At 37.4% G+C, this 22,526-nt stretch overlaps 1 protein-coding gene, 1 long non-coding RNA gene and 1 pseudogene across 3 annotated transcripts in view; 1 reads left to right on the top strand and 2 right to left on the bottom strand.

The window, feature by feature from the left end:
• The window catches only part of LOC135273431 (ATP-binding cassette sub-family D member 3-like), a 28,017-nt gene extending 24,904 nt beyond the window's left edge, over window positions 1–3,113 (top strand). Inside the window, exons 4-6 of the mRNA XM_064372665.1 lie at window positions 472–541; window positions 2,566–2,663; window positions 2,995–3,113. Coding sequence (XP_064228735.1) covers window positions 472–541; window positions 2,566–2,625 — 130 coding nt within the window. The 3' untranslated portion in view covers window positions 2,626–2,663; window positions 2,995–3,113. The remainder of the gene's footprint in view (window positions 1–471; window positions 542–2,565; window positions 2,664–2,994) is intronic.
• Window positions 1–9,026, bottom strand: part of LOC135273430 (large ribosomal subunit protein uL13-like) — a 41,757-nt pseudogene extending 32,731 nt beyond the window's left edge.
• LOC105727015 (uncharacterized) overlaps window positions 1–22,526 on the bottom strand; it is a 176,251-nt gene that overhangs the window by 137,369 nt on the left and 16,356 nt on the right. The gene's annotated exons all lie outside the window — the stretch shown is intronic.

Below are 22,526 nucleotides of genomic sequence, written 5' to 3'. Positions count from 1 at the left end.
ATATTTATTCTTGACCCTTTGCTCATCCCCATTAGTCTGTCTCCCTGCCATTAATTCACACAAATGAGAATCAAATTGTTAAAATATTTTAAAACAAAATACTACTTTGTTTATTCATAATAATGCACTCCTGGGGCTATAAAGTTGTTAATTGTTTGCTATCTAAATTTCTTTTGTAGCCACTTAAGCCTTTTTTTAAAGTGGCCATTTTAACTAGGGAAATAATTAGTTATCATTCTGTTTAATTTTGCCATTTGCAGGATGAGATTCAAGCAAGTCCAAAATGATTACATTTTAAAGTTGCAAACATAGTATTGCAAAAGAAGTGTTTTTTTTTTAAAGAATCTTTTTAAATTGATTATTTTGATTTAATAGAAGTTTCCAAGAGTAATTTTAAAGCTTTACGGAAGTTTTCCTAGTGGTAGATTTTGCTTCTTTTGCAACTAATGCATTGTATGTGGTGGTTTGCAGTGATATCATTGGTCGTAGCAGGAAAGATTTCAAGAGATACTTATTCAACTTCATCACTGCCATGCCTCTCGTAAGTTTAATTCTTTAAAAATCTTTTTAACACGGGAAATTTGCATCTTATTAAAATCTTTAAGGGTTTTTACTTATCAGATTCTGTAAAGATTTATGATACTAACTTCCTATTTTCAGTTTAGTTTTGTAATTTATAGTATAATTTTCAATGTAAATATTTATACTAGATGAAAGGATTATGTTTGGTTTAATTTCATTTATAATGTACATATATTCATATACATATGTATGTGGGTGAGGGGTTATTTGGCATTTTTTATTAAACCTTCAGTTTAGGTTTTCTTCAGTTTTTAGCAGCATCCCATTAGATAGTAGTAGCACCCTCCTCATAGTTGTAACAACCAGAAATGTTTCCAGTCATTGCAAATGGGTACAGGTCGGGTACAACTTGGGGAGCTGGGGGAGATTTGGAGCGGGGAGTGCAAATCATCCTGGTTACTTTAGGCCATAAACTATTATAGTAACTTGAAGTAATTTAGTTTAAGTTAAATTGGAATTTATGGTCTGAATTTTTTACAGATAAATTGTTAAGTCTAAAATATAAGTGATTATCTCAGTTTGGTTCTCATTTTAATCTTCTTGGTACTATAAGAATTTAATGTTCTAAATTTGTGGGTAAAAATGAGAAAATCCAGTTAGATTGAAATTGTCAGAAATTCTTGTTTAATATAGCTGGACAATGGGGCTACATAGCTTTTAGACTTTTTAAAATAAACGAAATAAGCAATATCGGTATCAAAGATTAAGATTCAGCAAAGACCACTTGAGAAAATTTTTAATATAACAATGGAAAATGTTAGTAAAGATGGCTGTAGATGTAATCTGGAAAATGGCATTAGTTGGTGTAAAACCTGTATTTTTTTTTTAAACAAATGCAAATGTAATATCGGGGTTCAGGGTGCCCTCAGCTCCCCTGAGAGGATGTTTCTCTGGGTTCTTGGTCTCCTGCCCTCTCAAGAATGAGAGAGGGACCACGGTGCAGTGTGCAGTAAATGCCGGACTCAAAAGTGTTTGTAGAAAGAGAGAAAAAGGAGGAGAGAGAAACAGTGAACTCTCACACTGAGTGAGAGAAAAGAAGAGCTGCTCTCACACTGAGTGAGAAGGGTTTCCAGAGGGGGAAAACCAGAGAAGGAAAGCTCCTCTCACACTGAGTGAGAGAATCCAGAAAGATGGAAATTCAGGAGAGGAGAGCAGCTTCCACACTGAGGGGAAGGGAGTAGAGAGAGAGATGGAGTTTAGGAGGGGAAGACAGGCTTCCACGAAAAGAGTGTGGAAGGGGATTCCAGAGGGGAAATCCAGGAGAGAGAAAGATGGCTTCCACGAAGGGAGTGTTTGTGGAAGGGGACCCAAACATGGAGGCTGAAGGGATGTGGAAGAAGAGGACTTTTAACCTGGGAGGAACCCCCACCTTCTCTAAAACCCCAGACCAATGAAAGGAGTTCCTTAGAACTTCTGCTGTAGTGATTGACTTTTGATTCTTCTTGCGCCCTTGAAAATTAAAACAGAGACCGTTAAATCTCCCGGATGGAGAGAGATGGGAGGAGGGCGTGGTGCTGGGCAAGAAGTTCTTGCCTTAGAAACTACCTACCTCGTGGACCTAGTAAGAGTATACATTCCCTCATTGATACAGTGTATACAGAATTCCATTGTCTAGGGTTGTAGTGTTGATAGTAAGAAACAGAAGATATAAACGTAAATGTCTGAACTCCTAAAAGCAAGTCTTTACAGATTGACTAGAAAGGGGATATATTTGACTTTTTGCCTATTTGCCAGAAAAAGATGGCAAGATACATCTGATAATTAGTGATATTAACATACTCCATGTAGAGTTTAACATAGAATTACTCAAACCAGGTACATTAGGTATAGCTAAATGCAGTAAAGTAAAACAGAGCTGAATTATATCAATTTGGATTCAATTATAAAAATTATAGGATTTGGGACACAAAATAAAATAATAGCAAAATAAATTATAATTTAGTAAGTAGAAATGAAGCATGATCAATAATATGTTTGTTTTAGATTTCTCTGGTTAATAACTTCTTGAAGTATGGGTTAAATGAGCTTAAACTGTGCTTCTGAGTAAGACTCACTAAATACCTCTAGGAGGAGTATCTTCAGTAAGTGATAACCTATTTTTATATTAAAAATACTTAAACAGAAGAGTAATACTTATGAAGCTGATCAATATGGTGGCTTTTTGTTTTTTTTAAGAAAACTGCTCTTTGATACAACAGCATATTGGGAACTGGCTCTTCCATTAATTGACAAGTCATCATTTTCTGGACTTGTGTCCTCCTCTCTAAAATCAATTAGGGCAATCAATAGGATATCCTCTGGCTCCAAACTTTTTCGTTTCTATGTATTTGAGCTAGGTGTGTAATGTGAATTTTTTTTTGGTTTGTCTTTAAAATCGCTTGTTTCAAAATCACTTTCTTCTTGCTATTTTAGAGTTTTCACATATTATAAAATGGGAAATCTGGACAACAGAATAGCTGATCCAGACCAGCTGTTTACACAAGATGTAGAAAAATTTTGTAACAGTGTGGTCGATCTGTATTCAAATCTTAGTAAGTTTAGTTTCTCTACTTTTTAAAAGATTGTTTAATTAGTTTTGAATCTAAGCAAATTTATATAGAATTGATTTTATGGACAGAACAGCAGAATGTAAATATTTAATGCTTTTGTAAGAAAAGTAGAGTTGTTATAATAGTTTTAATTATAAAAAATATGAAAAATAGATTTGACTGCTAATAAAATTTAGATTAAATAATTTGTTTCTAAGTCTTCTACATTGGGTATGTTACATCTGCACATCTTAGATCTGATGCAAAGCCACACAAAATGGCTTCTGTGACTAAATAGAATCTACCTTGCTTTTATTGGTATCACTTTATTTTAAAGTATTATTTAAATTGTCTATACAATGATAAATGGTGAAGTATTACAGCTTTCATGTAGAATTTAGGAGTCTTGAATTCCTTTCCACTGATGCCTTGATTATAAAACAGGTATAACTCTAAAAACTGAGGATTGAACTTTGTTGTATTTGGCCAAAGGTCACTTCAAAATTCCCCAAGCAAGAAGATTTACAGGCAAAAATGTTATAGATATGACAAAGATAGAAATATATTTAGAGTATGAGATTATGTAATATATCATTCTATAGGTTTGACTGTTGTGAGTTTTTTCAGCAACAAAGAGTTAAAATGAAAATATCTAAGTGTTATGTCTGTGTTGAAACAATTAACTTTTCACTGTAAATATTCTGGAAAAAATCATCATAAGGATCTTATGACAGTGCCAAATACAGAAAACAAAATAAAAGTTACCATGGAAGGTGCTGTGGCTTAAAAACATCACAGCTATGGTCATATAGTGGTTAGTACTCCGTGTTGTGCCTGCAGCAAACTCAGTTTGTATCCAAGTCATGGCACCAAAAATCTAAAAAAATTACATTGCAAGTTCACTGTAATTCCATAGTCTAACATCTGCTTTTGGTCATGGCCTTGTACTTATTATAGAAGCAGATTATTATAAAGACTGGTCTGAAATGAGACAGGTAAAATTGAACTTAGCAATCACTGTACATTGTTCTATACTAATAAGCCTGTGAAGAGAGTTTGCATTTTTTAAAAAATCAGATATTAGCTTGTTTGACAACAGATCTTTGAAAGTGTTAAATGGACTCAAGTTGAAACATTCTTTGGCACCCATAAGCCTGAACCTAACAATTCTTTGGCCAAAAATGATCCCATTTTAATAGTTTTTAGGAAGAGCTTTTAAGATTGGGATGAGTGATTTAGATCATTGATAAAGATCACATGAACATAAGCTATAACTGACAGAAGTCCAATTTCTGTCTAGATAACTGGGACATTAGGGTGAAAACAGAACTTTATTTAGGTTACTGAGTTGTAAGGTTTTTATATTTCATAATCTTTATTATGAAACATATTAATGAATTAATCAGTGGCCATTTGTGGCCACATTTTAATGTGTTTTTTAGAGTTGGAGTAACTATTCTTTTTTTTTTTTTTTGAGGTGAAGTTTCACTCTGTCGCCCAGGCTAGAGTGCAACTGCATGATCTCAGTTCACTGTAACTTCCACCTCCCTCCCAGGTTCAAGCGATTCTCCTGTCTTAGCCCCTCCCTCCCTCCACCCCAGTAGCTGGGATTGCAGGTGTGTGCCACTATGCCCAGCTAATTTTTTTATATTTTTGTAGAGACGGGGGTTTCCCCATGTTGGCCAGGTTGGTCTCGAACTTTGGACCTTAAGTAATCCACTGGCTTCGGCCTCCCAAATTGCTGGGATTACAGGCGTGAGCCACTGCGCCTGGCCTCGACTGGCTATTTTTATTCCTATGCTCTCTCCCTTTGTTTTTCTAGAGACAGTCTTACTCTGTCGCCTAGGCTATAATGTAGTGGCTGGAGTGTGCACCTCACTGCAGTCTCAACCTCCTGGGCTTCGGTGATCCTCCCACCTCAGCCTCCTGAGTAACTGGGACTACAGGGCACACCACTATACCTGGATAATTTTTGCATTTTTTGTAGAGACAGGGTTTTGTCATGTTACCCAGGCTGGTCTCGAACTCCTACTGAAGCAATTCTCCTGTCCCAGCCTCCCAAAGTGCTGGGATTACAGGCATAAGCCACCATGCCAGCCTATTCCTGCTCTTTCTGAGTGAAGTTTATACATGGATTCCTGGTTTTTCAAAAAAGAAACATAAAGATAATTACTAGGCACTCTTCAAAACGATCAACCAGAACATTCAATTAAGTGTAGCTGTTAGGAATGTGAGCTTTCAGGTGAGACAGACTTAGGATTTGAGCTCTGCCACTCAATTGTCATGTGATCTTAGACAAGTTATTTTAGCTTGTAAGCTTTATCTGTAAAATGGTACGGTTATTACGAGGACCAAGAGAGACAGCAAATGCTAATTGAAGTGCTCAGTGCTCATTTACTTTTAGTTACTATTATTAGAACATAGGTTCAAAGTCCATCCATCCATTTAGGAACAAAGATATATTCCATAAAGCAAGAAATACTAATAAGGCCAGTCACTGTGGCTCATACCTGTAATCCCAGCACTTTGGGAGGCTGTGGCAGGAAGCATTATGTTGCCAAGGCTAGGCTCAAACTCCTAGCACTGAAGTGCTAGGAGTTTTTCATTATAAAGAGAAGGAACCTGGAGCACTTAAGTGCTAGGAGTCACTTAAGTGCTAGGAGTTTGAGTCTAGCCTTGGCAACATTAATGAGACCCCCATTTCTGCAAAAAAAAAAAAAAAAAAGAAGAATGAAAAGAAAGAAAGACTGATAATAAATATGCTAACCTTAGTAAAGAAAATGACGGTTCTTCTCAATTAAATCTTGGTTGTTATTAGTGGTGCTTGTACATTACTTGTTTTTCTTATGAGAATTGATAGTTTTGAGTTGACCCATTTGTATCTACACACCCAAAATCATGTATTTTGAGACAGCAAAGGTTAAGAGTGTACTCTGGGTCATGGAACAGATGTTATAGTCCTTTTCTTTGTAATGAAAACAGGAAATACAGGGATAATGCAGAAGCCTTTGTAGCAGATTTTTTTTCATTGATGTGTTTATTCTTCCATTGTTTGATTCAGCATATTATATTTTGGCTTTTTTATACAGCTTTATTGAGGTATAATTGACATATGATAAACTGTATGTTTTTGATATGTGCAAATTGATGTTTTGATGTATTTCCCCATGAAACCATTATCCACAATCAAGATAACAAACATATCCATTGCTCCCCAAAATGTTTATGCCCCTTTGTGACCTCTCCTGCCCAACTTTCCTCGCTACTCTCCACCCCTGCTTCCAAATCACTCATCTGCTTTCTGTCATTAGAAATTAGTTTACATTTTCTGAAATTTTATGTAAGTGAAATCATACAGAATATACTCCATTTTAGTCTGACTTCTTTCACTCAGCATAATTACTGTGAGATTTATCCCTGTTGTTGTGTATATGACAGCTCATTTCTTCTTTGTTACTTAATAGTGTTCCATTATATATGTATACACCACAGTTTGTTTTGTCTACTTAACTGTTGATAAAAATTTGCATTGTTTCTAATTTGGGACTTTATTATAAAGTTGCTGTGAACATTCATATACAAGGCTTTGTGTGGATATATGCTTTCATTTGTTTTGAATAAATAGCTAGAAATAGAATGGCTATGTTATATGATAGATGTATGTTTAATTTTTAAGAATCTGCCCGGTGAAACACTGTCTCTACTAAAAATAGAAAAAATTAGCTGGGCATGGTGGCGCGTGCCTGTAATCCCAGCTACTCAGGAGGCTGAGGCAGGAGAATTGCCTGAACCCAGGAGGCGGAGGTTGCGGTGAGCCGAGATCACGTCATTGCACTCCAGCCTGGGTAACAAGAGCGAAACTCTGTCTCAAAAAAAAAAAATCTGCCCAAGTGTTTTTCAAAGTGATTATATCATTTTACATTCCACAGATATATCCAGTTGCTGCACATCCTCACCAACACTTGGTATAGCCAGTCTTTTTCATTTTAGCCATCCTTATAGGTGTGTAATACCTCATTGTAGTTACAATTTCCATATTATTGTTGGCTGATGTTGAATATCTTTTCATGTGCTTATTTGCTAATCTGCTCTCTGTATGGATTATTTTATTTTATTTTATTTTGTTTTGTTTTATTTTATGTTAGAGATGGGATCTCACCTTGTTACCCAAGCTGAAATGCAGTGGTACAGTCATGGCTCACTGTAGTCTCAAGTCTCCTGGGCTCCAGCGATCCTCCAGCCTCAGCCTCCCCAGTAGCTGGAACTACAGGCTCATACCACCATGCCTGGCTAATTTTTTTAATTTGTGGTAGAAATGAGATCTCAACCATGTTGTTCAAGCTGGTATCAAACTCTTCACCCCAAGTGATCTTCCCACCTTGGCCTCTCAAAGTGCTGGGATTATAGGTATAGCCACCAACCCAGCCTGTGTTATTTTCTTTGGTTCAGTATCTGTTAAAATCTTTTGCCCCCCTCCCTTTTTTTTGTTACTTGTTTTCTCATGATTTAGTTTTGAGAGTTTCTTCTATATTTGGATGCAAGTCCTTTATCAAACATATGCTTTGCAAATATTTTCTTCCAGTCTGTAACTTACTTCATTCTCTTAACTGTATTTTTTTTACAGTTAAGATACTTAACTGTTATAATTAATAACAATGTATTGTATACTTGAAAATCACTGGTAGATTTTAAGTGTTCTCACTACACAAAAATGATAGTATGTAAGATAATACATGTTAATTATCTCAATTTTGCCATTCCACAATGAATACATATTTCAAAACATATTGTACACTATAAATATTTACAGTTTTTATCAATTAAAAAATAAATTTTAAATAAATAAAAACCCAGCCATAATCTAGACCAGGAAAAAAAAGTTCATTTTTCGTAGACAGGAAAAAAGAAAAATACTTAACTGTATCTTTTAAAGAGCAAAAGTTTTTCATTTCCATGAAGTTCAGTTTATCAGTTTTTCTTCTTTTTGAGAGTCTTACTGTGTCACCCAGGCTGGAGTGCCATGACGTGATCTCGGCTCACTGCAACCTCTGCCTCCTGGTTTCAAGTGATTCTCCTGCCTCAGCCTCCCAAGTAGCTGGAACTACAGGCCATCTGCCACCATGCCCAGCTAATTTTTGTATTTAGTAGAGACAGCGTTTTACTATGTTGGTCGGGCTGGTCTTGAACTCCTGACCTCAAGTGATCCACGCACCTTGGCCTTTCAAAGTGCTGGGGTTACAGGTGTGAGCCACCATGACTGGCCTATCAATTTTTCTTTTATGGATTTTGTTTTTAATGTTATAGCTAAGAAATCTTTGCCTTAAACAATGTCAAAAAGATTTTCTCCTATTTTTTTTTTTTTTTTTTGAGGAATTAACAGTCTTTATTGGGCTCATACCAGGAGTCCATGGGTCTTGAGGACCTCTGTGTATTTGTCAGTTTTCTTCTCCACGTTCTTCTTGGCTTGTTTCCGTAGCCTCATGAGCTGTTTCTTCTTCCGGTAGTGGATCTTGGTTTTCTCCTTCCTCTTCTCCAGGGTGGCTGTCACTGCCTGGTACTTCCAGCCAACCTCGTGAGCCAGGCGCCCCAGATAGGCAAACTTCCTTGTAGGCTTCAGACGCACGACCTTGAGGGCCGCAGGAACTGCCATCCGCTTTTTCTTGTAGCAGGGTGGGATGCCGTCAAACACCTTGAGGCGGTCCAAGGCGGTCCAAGGCGGCCTGGCCTCGCTTGGTTTTGTGGGGCAGCATGCCTCGCACGGTCCGCCAGAAGATGCGGCTGGGGGCCCGGAAGTGGTAGGGGCCTCGGGAAGAGTTGGTGTTCATCCGCTTGCGGAGGAAAGCCAGGTACTTCAACTTGATTCTGTAGAAATTGCCAGAAATGTTGATGCCCTCGCAGCGAACGACCACCACCTTCCGGCCCAGCAGTACCTGCTTAGCCACGATGGCTGCCAGGCGGCCCAGGAGATGGCCTCGACCATCGAGCACCAGGACCTGCACCTCCGCCGTCTTCGGGAGTCGCCTGGGAAAGTTGTTTTTTTTTTTCTCAAAAGTCTCATAGTTTTTAGTTTTACACTTAGGGCTATGATATATCTTCAGTTAATGTTGTTACATAGTACAACGCATGGATTTTTTTTTTGCATATGGATGTCCAGTTGTTCTAGCACCATTTGTTGAGATTATCCTTCCTCTTTAGAATGGTCTTTGCACCTTTGTCACAGTCAGTTATCCATATATTCATGTGTTTATTTCCAGACCCTCTGTTCTGTTCTTTTGATCTGTTTGCCTACCTTGATCCCAATACCACACTGTTTTGATTATTGTGGCCTCATGGTAACTTAAAATCAGTTAGTGTTAGTCCTCCAACTTGTATTCTTTTTGAAACTTGTTTGACTTATGGTCCTTTGCATTTCCATATGTATAGAATCAGCTTGCCAATTTCTCTACAAATCCTGTTGGGATTTTAATTGGGACTGCACTGAATCTAGAGATCAATTTGGGGAGAATTCATGTCTTAACAACATGTTTTTCAATCCATGCATATGGTATATCTCATCATTTATTTAGGTTATCATTAATTTCTCTCAGCAGTGCTTTGTAGCTTTCAGTGTATAGCTTTTTCACATTTTTTGTCAGATTTACCCCTAAGTATTTGACACTTTTGATACTATAAATGGTATTGGGTTTTATTGTTGTTTTGGTTTGGTTTGTTTTTTTTTGAGATAGGGTCTCACTCTGTCACCCAGGCTGAGTGTAGTGGGATGATCATGGTTCACTGCAGCCTCAACCCCCCAGGCTCAAGTGATCCTCCTGCCTTAGCCTCCCAAGTAGCTGGGACTGCAGGCACACACCATGCCCAGCTAAATTTTTTTTTTTTATTTGTAGAGACAAGATCTCACTATGTTGCCCAGGTTGGTCTCAAACTCCTGGACCCAAGTGATCTTCCCACCTCGGGATTACAAACATGAGCCACTGCACCAAGCCAGTATTGTTTTTTAAATGTTAATTTCTGATTGTTTATTGCTGTTGTACAGAAATAAAATTGGCCAGGCGTGGTGGCTCACGCCTGTAATCCCAGCACTTTGGGAGGCTGAGGTAGGCACATCACCTGAGGTCAGGAGTTCAAGACTAGCCTGGTTAACATGGTGAAACCCTGTCTCTACTAAAAATACAAAAATCAGCTGGGTGAGGTGGCACACGCCTGTAGTCTCAGCCACTTGGGAAGCTGAGGGAGGAGAATCACTTGAACCTGGGAGGCAGAGGTTGCAGTGAGCTGAGATTGCACTACTGTACTCCAGCCTGGGCGACAGAGCAAGACTCAGTCTCAAAACAAAAAGAAATAAAATTGATTTTTGTATACATTGATTTTATATCCTGAACCTTGCTAATAAACTCACTTATTAATTCTGGTAGCTTTTAAAATAAATTCCTTTGGGGCTTGCATAGTGGCTGACACCTATAATCCCAGTATTTTGGGAGGCTGGGGTGGGTGGATCATTCGAGTCCAGGAGTTCAAGACCAACCTAAGCAACATGGTAAAACCCCCCTTCTCTTTAAAAAAAAAAAAAAAAAAAAAAACGTTAGGTGTGGTAGCATGCATTTGTAGTCCCAGCTACTAGGGAGGCTGAGGTAGGAGAATCGATGAGCCAGTGACATTGAGGCTGCAATGAGCTGTAATTGCACCACTGCACTCCAGCTTAGGAGACAGAGTGAGACTCTGGACTCAGTCAGTTTCATTGAATTTCCTACTGACAATTGTCTGCAAATAAGGACAGTTTTACTTATTTCTTTCTAATCTGGATGCTGTATGTGTGTGTATGTGTGTGTATATCTTATTATGTTGACTAGAACCTTCAGTACAATGTCAAGTAGAAATGATGGGGATATCTGTGTCTTCTTCCCAGAAAACATTCAGTCTTTCAAGTTGTTAGCTGTAGGTTTTTCACAAATGCTCTTTATCAGATTGAGGAAATTTGTATTTTTAGTTTGCAGGGAATTTTTATCAGGAATGAATGCTGGATTTTGTCATGCTTTTTCTGTACCTATTTAAAGCATAAAAATTTTTATGTCCTTGTGTGTCTGAAATATTGTGTGAAAGAGAGCTTCAGCCCCTTTTTTTTGACCTTCTCTGAGATCAAGTAAAGTGATGTGGAGTAACTTTTTCAGATTTATTTTGCTGCTTTTTAGAAACTAAATTCTGTAATTTAAGTCTTAAAATTTTGTTGTGCTGGGCACACTGGCTCATACCTGTAATCCCAGAACTTTAGGAGGTCAAGGCAGGAGGATCACTTGAATCTGGGAGTTGAAGACCAGCCTGGGCAACATAGCAAGACCCCATCTCTAAAAAAAAAAAGAAAAAAGGAAAGTAAAACTTTATTGAGTAGAGTCCAGTAGTTAAATCATTTTCCCTATGGCAAAACTTTTTTTTTGAGATGGAGTCTTGCTGTTTACCCAGGTTGGAGTGCAATGGCATGATCTTGGCTCACTGCTACCTCTGCCTCCTGGGTTCAAGCAATTCTGCTGCCTCAGCCTCCTGAGTAACTGGGATTACAGGTGCCCACCACCACACCCAGCTAATTTTGTATTTTTACTAGAGTTGTGGTTTCACCATATTGGCCAGACTGGTCTCGAACTCCTGACCTCAAGTGATCCGTCCACCTCAGCTTCCCAAAGTTCTGGGTTTACATTGGGATCCGCACCTAGCCTCCCAATGGCAAAACTTAATAGTCATTTTAAAATCATAAACATTTCAAGAAAAGAAACAAAAATTACCTCTGCTGTTTTTATGAACTCTTCTCCTTTAAAGCAGTGTTCCTTTGTCTTTTATTAGTTTTAATATTTTATTGGCTTCTTATGATCATTTTTCCAAAGACAAAAATACAAAGTGTGAATTTTTATACCTGGTAGAATATTATTACCCCTTTCCCAGGAATAACAGAAATGATGTATTTGAAACAATCTTAAAGGTTCCTTTTATGGTAAACTATTTAAATTGATTTTCAGTGGATCACTTAGGAAATAGATATCAGAATGTACCATTCCTTTAGTATTTCCCAGAAAACATTTTTTCTCATTGTTAATCTGGAAACACAAGAAGATTCATTTTAAAGGGGATTGTGTTTATAGGTGACATCCCCTATATCTGAATGCTGCTCCAGAGTCAGTTGTTACAGAATAAGTAAACATAGTATTGCTTCTGTGTTCTACTTTTGGGTAAAACATTCAGTGTTGGTTTCTTTTACTGAATTTACTAATCTCAGGACACCTATTGTCCTGAGAGGAGAGTTGCTGTAGTCGACATGATTTTACGTAAAAATCCATTTACAAAGTATTTTGTATAAGTTACTTCCAGTTACCCCTCAAACAACCCATGATAACATAGTTATATTGATCTAGAAATTAAGTCTTCAGAAAAACTAAATCCTTCATTAATAGCTACATGAATTGGTTGGTATATCCACATGATGAAACATTATGAAGCCATTTTAAAATAAGATGCATATGAAGGACTTTTAATGACATAGTAGTGTTCCTAGGACAAAATTAAATACATCCTTTAATCTCAATTATAAGCATTATATTTTATGTGTGTATATATATGTGTGTATACATATATATATATACACACACATAAAAGACTCAAGCAAATACATTGAAATTGTAGTTTGAGTGTTAATAGCTATTGGCCCTGGGTAGTAGAATCATATGCATATTTTAATTTTTTCTTCAGAGCGTCTGCCTTGTATGTTAATTACTTTTATTTCAGAAATGTTGACTTTTTAAGTAGCAATAATTTTGTGCAACACATTTTTTTTTCTCAAGTCTCTGTTTATTATCATTCTTGCCCAAAGAAGATACTTTAGTCTTCTATTATTCACTCTGTAGGAAAATACATTAGAGCTAATCAGACCTACAGTTAAATTCTTTTTGTTGTTGTTGTTGTTCCTGATACTAGGTTATTATTATTTCTTTCCAACCCACCTGAAATAACTCAAGTGTCTCTTCCTAAAAAACCAACCTAAATTCCCAACCTGTTCAGTAAAAAGATTGCAGAGTTTAGGGGAAGAAAAAAGAAGACTTGAATAAAGCTACCTTTTTATCGTACCAGAGTCTGAAGAGGTGTCTTTTAAACATTTTTGAAATATATTTCACATTTCACCACAATCCAGGATACATATATACACCCATATACATATATTAACTAAAACTAAAATTTCACTAGAATTTACTTTGTGTTTTACTATACTATAATATTTATAATATACTGTAATATTTTCTATTATACTTCATTTTTCTTTAGATGCTGATTACAGCCCCACTAAACTAGTTTTATGATCCACTAATGGACTGTGATCCAAAGTTTGAAAAACATTAGTCTAAAGCCCTAAACAAATTTCTTAATTTGTTGTATAGTGGTGAGATTTCACTTTGTTTCATCTTGCCAGATCCTGAGACTGGAAATAAGATTTATTTAGGCATATTTCTTATAAAATTAAAAAAGAATTTTGCTAAGCTGTGGAATCATAAGCTGTTCCCAAAGTTTATTCATTTAACAAGAACTAGCATTGTATATAGCTCTCTATAACTTTCAGAGTGTTTCTGTGTGTGGAATCTTGTTGAATTCTCTGTACCCTTGTGAAGTTGATATTTTACATGCAGATCCTGGAGCTCATTTCTTATAATTTAACATATTATTTTCAGATTAACTGTGCTCAGCTAAATGAACTATAGGATCTGACCATAAGCGATAAAATACATTTCATTACAAACTGTACATGTAAAGGTGAGGAGAAACTGGCAGTTTCCTGTATTTTGTCTTCAACTGGTTAAAGAAAGTTTGGCTATATCTCTCAAATTTAAAAATGCAGAGCCAGGCATGGTGGCACTTGCCTGTAATCTCAGCTACTAGGGAGGCTGAGGCGGGAGGATCACTTGAGGCAGAAGTTCAGGGCTGTAATGCAAAATGAGTTTGCCTGTAAATAACTATTATACTCTAGCCTGGGCAACATAGCAAGACCCCACCTCTTTTTTAAAACATGCATGTACCTAGAAGAAATTTCACTTCTAGGAATTTCTGCTACAGATGTTCTTAGGCCTATACAATACAGATGTTCTTAGACCTTATCTTTGCATGATAAAGTATATGCGTGAAGATATTCATTGCAGCATAATTCTTAGAAAAAAAAATGCCAGAAACAATTTAGTGTCCTCTTATTAGGGTTCTGGTCAAGTAAATTATGGTATTATTGTAGAATAAAATACTGGGAAACTATTAAAGAAAATGAAAGATCTTTATATATAATATGGCATATATATTCCCCAAGATATATAGTGAAGTGAAAGACAGTTGCAGAGCAATGTACTTAATTTAAAAAAAAAAACCAAAAAGCAGTATTAACTTGCCACTGGTGAAGCCAGAAATACATCTCACAAAGCCTCTTCCTTCCTTCCTTTTAGCTTGATTCTCTTGAGAATAGTAGGAACTCCTCTAATGATCTGTTCTAGGAAGAGCATGAAATTAGTAAGAGGGAAGTGCCGGGTTCAGTCCGTAACAGAAAAGAGCCAAAAGGTACAGGACAGGCTATTCATATGTGTTGGTTCTTCATAAATTAGCTATTTATTTAAAAAGAACTGCATTCTTAAATGATTAAATGTCTTTGCTCCATTCAGAAAAACATTGAACCCATATATAACAGCTAGCTCTTTTCTTTCTTTCCTTTTTGAGACCGGGTCTCACTGTGTCACCCAGGCTGGAGTGCAGTGGCATGATCTCGGCTCACTGCAGTCTCCACCTCCTGGGCTCAAGTGATCCTCCCACCTCAGCCTCTTAAGTAGCTGGGACTATAGGCAGGCACCACCACGCCTGCCTGGCTAATTTTTGTTGTTGTACTTTTTTGTAGAGATGGGGTTTAGCCATGTTGCCCAGGCTGGGCTTGAGCTCCTGACCTCAAGTGATCCACCCGCTTTGGCCTCCCAAAGTGCTGGGATAAGCATGTACCACTGCACCAGGCCATAGCTAGCTCTTAAAAATTATTGTGTGGCATCAGCTATTTGCTGTCTAACTTTTCATCATGTTATCATTTATATTACAAGTTGTGACATTTAGGGGATCAAGAATGAAGATGCCAGAAGAATAAGCAAATTTCTCATTTAACTGATATCTTCCTATGGGCTCTGTGTGTGTTTGTTGTTGTTGTTGTTGTTGTTTTAATACTTTTGAATAAAGGGGGAATTCAGTTTATAAAACAGTACCTATTTAGAGAACACACAGTTTTCCAGCAGTTGGGGAGGGGCTTCAGAAAAGATTACAGCAGTGAGGAATTTCATTGCATTTATTCAGCCTGTAACTAAAACAAATAAAAAAGGGAAATAGCTTATTCCTATTTTGACATCCTCTTATTGTCTTCCTTGCATGTGTTAGCCTTGTGATTTTAGATTAATCAGGGGTTATGTCTAGTTGTCCCCATAAAGAGATGAGAAGCAAAGGAAGACAAGAGGTTGCTTCTAAAACTAAAACCCATGGTCTATCATTTAGTATTCCAGTTTAGCCAGTTGTAGGAATAATTTGGAAGATAGGAGAAAACCATCTTGTATGTGTGCTGAAAATCTTTATGGAAAGGAGGCATTTATAGAATGAATTGGGAGTTTTATTATGGGAAATTGTTTTGTTAGAAAAGCATAGTAATATAGCTATTCTCCAAAACAGTTCTCTCACATATGTACAAGTTTGCTTATTGCAGCATTGTTTAATACAGTATTGGAAACTGTAAATGACACAAATGTCCATCACTAAGTTCCATCAATGGCTGCATAAACTGGCACATCCTTACTATGGAATATTATATAACTTTTTTAATGAGAAAGAAAGCTATCTACTGACTTAGATCTTTCAGACAGTAAGTGAAAACAAGTTGCAGAACAGTTTTGCACAATAATATCTATGTAATTAGGTTTTATACACACACACATACACACATACACACACATATATATATTCTTGGAAGTGGAGGCTGGGCAGAGAAGGTCACTTGAGGCCAGAAGTTTGAGACCAACCTGGGAAACAAAGCAAGACCCTGTCTCTACAAAAAATAAAATTAAAAACCTTAAATTAGAAAAAGAAGTTGTCCGGGAGGATACCTAACATACTAGGAATTTTTTTTTTTTTTTAAATAGAATTTCACTCTTGTTGCCCAGGCTGGAGTGCAATGACGCAATCTTGGCCCACTGCAGCCTCCACCTCCCAGGTTCTAATGATTCTGCTACCTCAGCCTCCCAAGTAGCTGGGATTACAGGCATGCGCCACCACACCTGGCTAATTTTTTGTATTTTTAGTAGAGACAAGGTTTCTCCATGTTGGTCAGGCTGGTCTCAAACTCCCAACCTCAGGTGATCCACCTGCCTCGGTCTCCCAAAATGCTGGGATTACAGACGTGAGCGACTGTGCCCAGCCCCCATACTTAGGGAGGAAAGTGAAAGGGGATTATGGTCAGGAAGGACTTCAGCTTTCTATAGTTAAAATTTTTATGAGAAAAGATTTACTGATGATGGAATTAAAATAACAATTTTGTAAGAATTATGCACAGTGGGATGTCAAGGAGACTGAATTCATTGGTAAAAATGAGCATATGATTGTATTATTATTAAATTAAGTCTCTATTCTTACTGATTGGAAATATCTAGAGACTTTTTTATCCATTTAAGAAGACATTCTTCTTTTCTTATGCCACCTTATTCTAAGAGTAATGCCACCTGTACTCTTGATCTTATCTTTACCCTGTTTCTTCATGGCCTTACTCCATCAATTACACCTTGCCTTCTCTCTTAGTGCCCCAGTTTCTTCTTTTAATGCTACTTCTTGTCTTTGGCCAAAGCCTGTTTGAAACTTTCCATTCTATATTTAAAAATCAAAACAAAACAAAAATCTCAATCTTGCCATCCTTTTGAGCTACCACCCTATTTCTCTTTCTCTTTTTACACTGAAATATTTAAATGTCATTTGTACTCCTGCTTCTAGTTTCTCATCTCTCACTCATTTGCCTTTTGTTTCTACTACTCTAATGAAATTTTACATTTTCAAGTTACAAGTAACCTCTAACGGCCTCTTTTAATTAGATTACCTAACTCAGCATTGGACGGTGTTGACCATTCTCCTCGTTAAACTTTTTTCCTTGGCTTCTGTGATATTCTTGTCTTGGTCTTTCTGAGACTCCTTTATGTTTTTTTCTTCCATATTCCTCTTAAATTTGATACCTTCTGTGACTAGATAAAATGTTCTTTCCTGTAGTTCAAATTGCATACTGTTCAAAATCTATAACACTTTTCATAACTGTATTGAAATAGCATTGTCTCTTGCCCTATAGACTTTTAAGATCCTAAAGGGTAGGATCCTAAAGGGTAGGATCACTTTTGTTTGGTTTTGTGTGTGTGTGTTTTGTTTTAAGATTCCCTGTGGCTGGACGCATTGGCTCACACCTGTAATCCCAGCACTTTGTGAGGCCAAGGCAGGCCGATCGCCTGAGGTCGGGACCTCAAGACCAGCTTGACCAACATGGAAAAACCCTGTCTCTACTAAAAAATACAAAATTAGCCACGCGTGGTGGCACATCCCTGTAATCCCAGCTATTCAGGAAGCTGAGGCAGGAGAATCACTTAACGCAGAAGGCAGAGGTTGCAGTGAGCCGAGATTGCGCCATTGCACTCCAGCCTGAGCAAAAAGAGTGAAAAAATATATATATAATAATAACAAAATTCCCTATCCTCAGCTTCTACTCCCATTCACTTCTTGGTCTCCGTAAGCAACTATTCTTATACATTTTTTATTTGCATATATTCTTGTAAAATGTATTGCCTTGTGTGTATCAATTTGCATACATGGTATTGTATTATATAGCTTGTTCTATTTCTTGCTTTTTATAATTACTGTGGCTTTGCAGTCCATCATGTTACCATGTCTACACATGATTTGTTGCTTCTGTCTGCTGTGTCATACTCCATAGTATACATTTGTTTTACTGAGTCTCCTATGTGACTTTTTTTTTTTAACATGGCAAGATAGGGTCTTGCCATGTTGCCCAGGATGGTCCCAAACTCCTGGGCTCAGGCAGTCCTCCCGCCTCAGCCTCCCAAAGTGCTGGTGTTACAGGTGTGAGCCACTGTGCCTGACCTCCTATTCAACGTCATGTCTATACCTAGCATAGCACAGTGGTACATAGAATATGTTAGCTGAATGAATAATCAGATATTTCCTGAGACTTTGTTCTTAGATTTACTCTTTTCTTCAGTGGGTGATTTCATCAATTTTATTGGTTTCTGTGGGTTTTAACACCCAGATTTGTTATTCTTTTATACCTAGACCCATATATCCAAGTGCCTTTTTGACATATGTATCTAAATATCCTATATCACAATCTCAGCATCCTTCCCTAAAAGCCTGTTTGTTCTGGTTGATGGCATCACCAACCATCCACTCACCCAAGCTAAATGCTTCCAAGTATCTGTGTGTCTTCCCTCTTCATGTCTAATCAGGTGCCAAAACCTGTTGGTTCTTCCTCCAGTATACCTTAAATTTGATCTCTGTCTCCCTCTTTATATTTTGACTTTAGATCCAAATGGTCTCTGGATCTAGCTTCCTACCTGATAACTCTCCTACTTATCTTATATCCTAGATTTGTAGCCTAACCATCATTAGTATCTATTTGGTCTTGTTTTTCTCTTTAAAAACTTCTCATGACTCTTTGTTGCCTAGAAAATTAAGCTTAAAGACATTTCATTCAAGACATTTATAGACTGGCTGGAACCTAGTCTCATTTCCTTCCAGTCTACTAGCTGTAAATCTAACCTCTGTAGCCAAATTACGTGTTTTCATCCCCCCATAACCTTGCTTGAACTGTTCCCTTGTTTGGAATACTGCTTTACTTTCCTTCTTCACATACAGAACCCTTCACATAAGAAATGTACCCAGGCTGGGTGCAGTGGCTCACGCCGGTAATCCCAGCACTTTGGGAGGCCGAGGCAGGTGGATCATCTGAGGTCAGGAGTTTGAGACCAGCCTTGCCAACATGGTGAAACCCCGTCTCTACTAAAAATACAAAAATTAGCCGTGTGTAGTGGCACTTGCCTGTAATCCCAGCTACTTGGGAGGCTGAGGCAGGAGAATCACTTGAACCCGGGAGGCAGAAGTTGCAGTGAGCCGAGATTATGCCATTGCACTCCAGCCTGGGCAACAAGAGCAAGACTCCATCTCAAAAAAAAAAAAGAAGTGTACCCAATACGTGTTCATAGAATTGAATTATGCATAACATAATTTCTCTTTTTCTGTTGTCTACACTAGATTAGTGATAATAGGAAAATTTATATATTTGTGCTGATAAGCATCACAGATTATGGGGATTTGTCTACGTTCTTTATGTTTACTATTTTTTTTCTCTCACTAAATGTAAGCTCCTCAGGGAGGCAGGTCCTTAATCTTATTTGCCACTGTATCCTAGGTATCTAGAACCAAGTAAGTACTTCAGAAGTATTTGTCATATAAGAGAATGAGTTCAGGCCCTATAAGGCTCAAAATAGATTGCTATTTATTAATTCATATTTCTCAGAAAAGATGCTTAACTATAGTAATATAGTTTCATAACTTTTACTGTTATTCTCCCTGTACATCTCCAGCAGAGCTCTTGGGTGACCAGCTGCATTGACAATGAGCAGTAACATTTTGAAAGGAATCTTTTTTCAGAGAAGTAGGTCCCAACAGTGGTATTAACATATTCACATTTTAATAAAGCGTAAACAGATGTGGTGCTATGCAGGTTTTGTTGTTCGATTTATATGTAGGCAGAGTAAATTTAGCATAGTTCTTAAGGGCCCCAGGATTTTCACTATGGTAAGTGAGTACTGGCTTCTATTTAAACTTGCCTGCTGTATTATCCCCTAACAAAAGAGCCTGTTCTTTGAAACTTTGAAGCAAGGCATTTATGTCTCTTCTCTAGCTATGAAAGTCCTAGATGGCATCTTCTTCCAATAGATAGCTGTTTTGTCTACATCGAAAACTTGTTGTTTAGTGTAGCCCACCTTTATCAATGATCTTAGCTAGATCTTCTGGATAACTTGCTGCAGCTTCTATACCAGTACTTGCTGTTTTACCTTGCAATTTTATATTATGGAGATGGCTGCTTTCCTTAAACCTCATGAACCAACCCCTGCTAATCTCAAACTTTTCTTCTACAGCTTCCTCACCTCTCTCAGCCTTCGTAGAACTGAAAAGAGTTAGGGTCTTGCTCTGGATTAGGTTTTAGTTTAAGGGAATGTTGCAGCTGATTTGATCTTCTATCCAGACCACTCAAACTTTCTCCCTATCAGCAATAAGGCTGTTTCTTATGATGCTTGTGTTTACTGAAGGGGCAGTTTTCCTTCAGGAACTTTTCCTTTGCATTCACAACTTGGCTACCAGGCACAAGAAACCTAGCTTTTGAATGTCATGGTACCCCAAAACAATTACAATAGTAACACCACAGATGCCTGATCACAGATGACCATAATAGGTATGACAATAATGAAAAAGTTTGAAATATCACAAGAATTACCAAAATATGATACAGAGATATAAAGTGAGCACATGCTGTTGGAAAAATGGCTTCAATAGAGCTTGCTCAATGCAGGGTTGCCACAAACTCAATTTGTAAAAAAACACATTACTTCCAAAGCACAAAAAAGTACGATAAAATGAGGCATGCCTGTATCTATGTGGTCTGTCTGACAACATAGATACAGTACAACCAAAAGATAAGGAAGAATGGAAAGGGCATAAGTGAAAAAATTTAACTATTTTCAGCAATCATATTAACAGCAGAGGTATTTGTATTATTATTTGGAGAACATTGAGTGTGTAAACTGAGATAATGCAGCTGAATATTTTTGTGATAACTCATTTTGACCATCAACTATGTCTCTGACAATCAAGATTCTTTATCAGTATGGGATACAAGGAGATACAGATGTAAACAGAAGATGATAATTTAAAATCTCAAAATCTTATATATGGATTGGAAGCATCAGTATGCATATCCTGGCTCTGTCCACAAGAAAAGCCTAGAAACAATGGCCAACCTAGTAGAAATGGGCATCCCTAATCCCAACTGTGATCTTGAAATACCATTTCCCAAAAAAAAGGAAGCAAGCTCTTCTTAGGAAAAAAAGCTGATGTTACATCTGGGTCAGGAAATGTCTAAGAAGACCCTAGAATGTATGACTACAGACAGCAAGGAAGCTATCAAAGATCACTAAAGCCATGTCAAAAGGACTAAGGAGCCAGCTTAAAGAGGCTCCCATTGGTCCAAGATGGGACAACTGAGCAAAAATAAGGACAATAACTGTAATGAACTGAAGCACAAATAATTAAATCAAAAGGTTCATAATGACATGAAGAACTCACTGGTCCCTCTCAGACAAAAACAGAAAATTAACATATTATTTTGAAAATTGGTAAATAAAGAAGCAAATTAATCGAACTGCACCAATAGGTACAACTACTAGCCAGATGGTAGAAAAGGTTTCTTTCTGTGGAAGCATTCCACCTTATAAATGAAGAAATAACAGAATTCAACTATCACCATATTGCAAGCTTTAATAAATTCACTGATCTAGGCATCAAGCATCAGTGGTTGCTAAAATCAGAAAAAGAGAGAAAACCAGACACTATAACTTTCTTTTTTTTCCAAGACAGGATCTTGCTCTGTTGCCCAGGCTGGAATGCATGGTGCCATCAGGGTTCACTGCAGCCTCAACCTCCTAGGCTGAAGTGATCCTCCCATCTCAGTAGCTGGAACTACAGGCATGCATCACCATGCCCGGCTAATTTTTTTTAGTTTTTATAGAGACAGGGTTTTGCTATATTGCCCAGGCTGGTCTCAAACTCCTGGGCTCAAGTTAACCTCCTGTCTTAGCCTCCCAAAGAGCTGGGATTACAGGTGTGAGCCACCATGCCTCGCCCTATATATCTCCTAATGCAGAATATACCACACTAACTCCTAGGAAGTGAAAAAAAAACCCCAAAACACAAAGCAAAACCTAAATTTGATCAAGCTTTTAGATCCAACTACCAAGTTATAGGAAATACGAAGGATGAAGAAAAAGTATGCAGTCAGCATAATTCAGACTGGAATCTGTATAGGTCAAAATAACTGGCTGCTTCAAGGAATAAACTGTAAGAAAAAGAGAGGTGGCAGGAGGATGTGTAGGTTAAGAGACTTAGACCAGAAAAAAAAAAAAAAAAAACCACGATCACAACTAAACTCGTTTTCAGGAATGCACATTTGGGTGATGAAAGTATAAGAAATGCAAAAACGATTATACAGAAGTCAGGATTGCAATTACTTTTAGGTGAGAGAAAAGAGACTGTGACTGGGAAGGGCCATGTCGAAGGCTT

The sequence above is a fragment of the Aotus nancymaae genome, unplaced genomic scaffold (assembly GCF_030222135.1).
Source record: "Aotus nancymaae isolate 86718 unplaced genomic scaffold, 86718_ANA_hifiasm-v0.15.2.pri h1tg000007l, whole genome shotgun sequence".
NCBI lineage: Eukaryota > Metazoa > Chordata > Mammalia > Primates > Aotidae > Aotus > Aotus nancymaae.
Note: the sequence above shows the minus strand (reverse complement) of the source record. Positions and strands in the feature narration are given on the sequence as shown.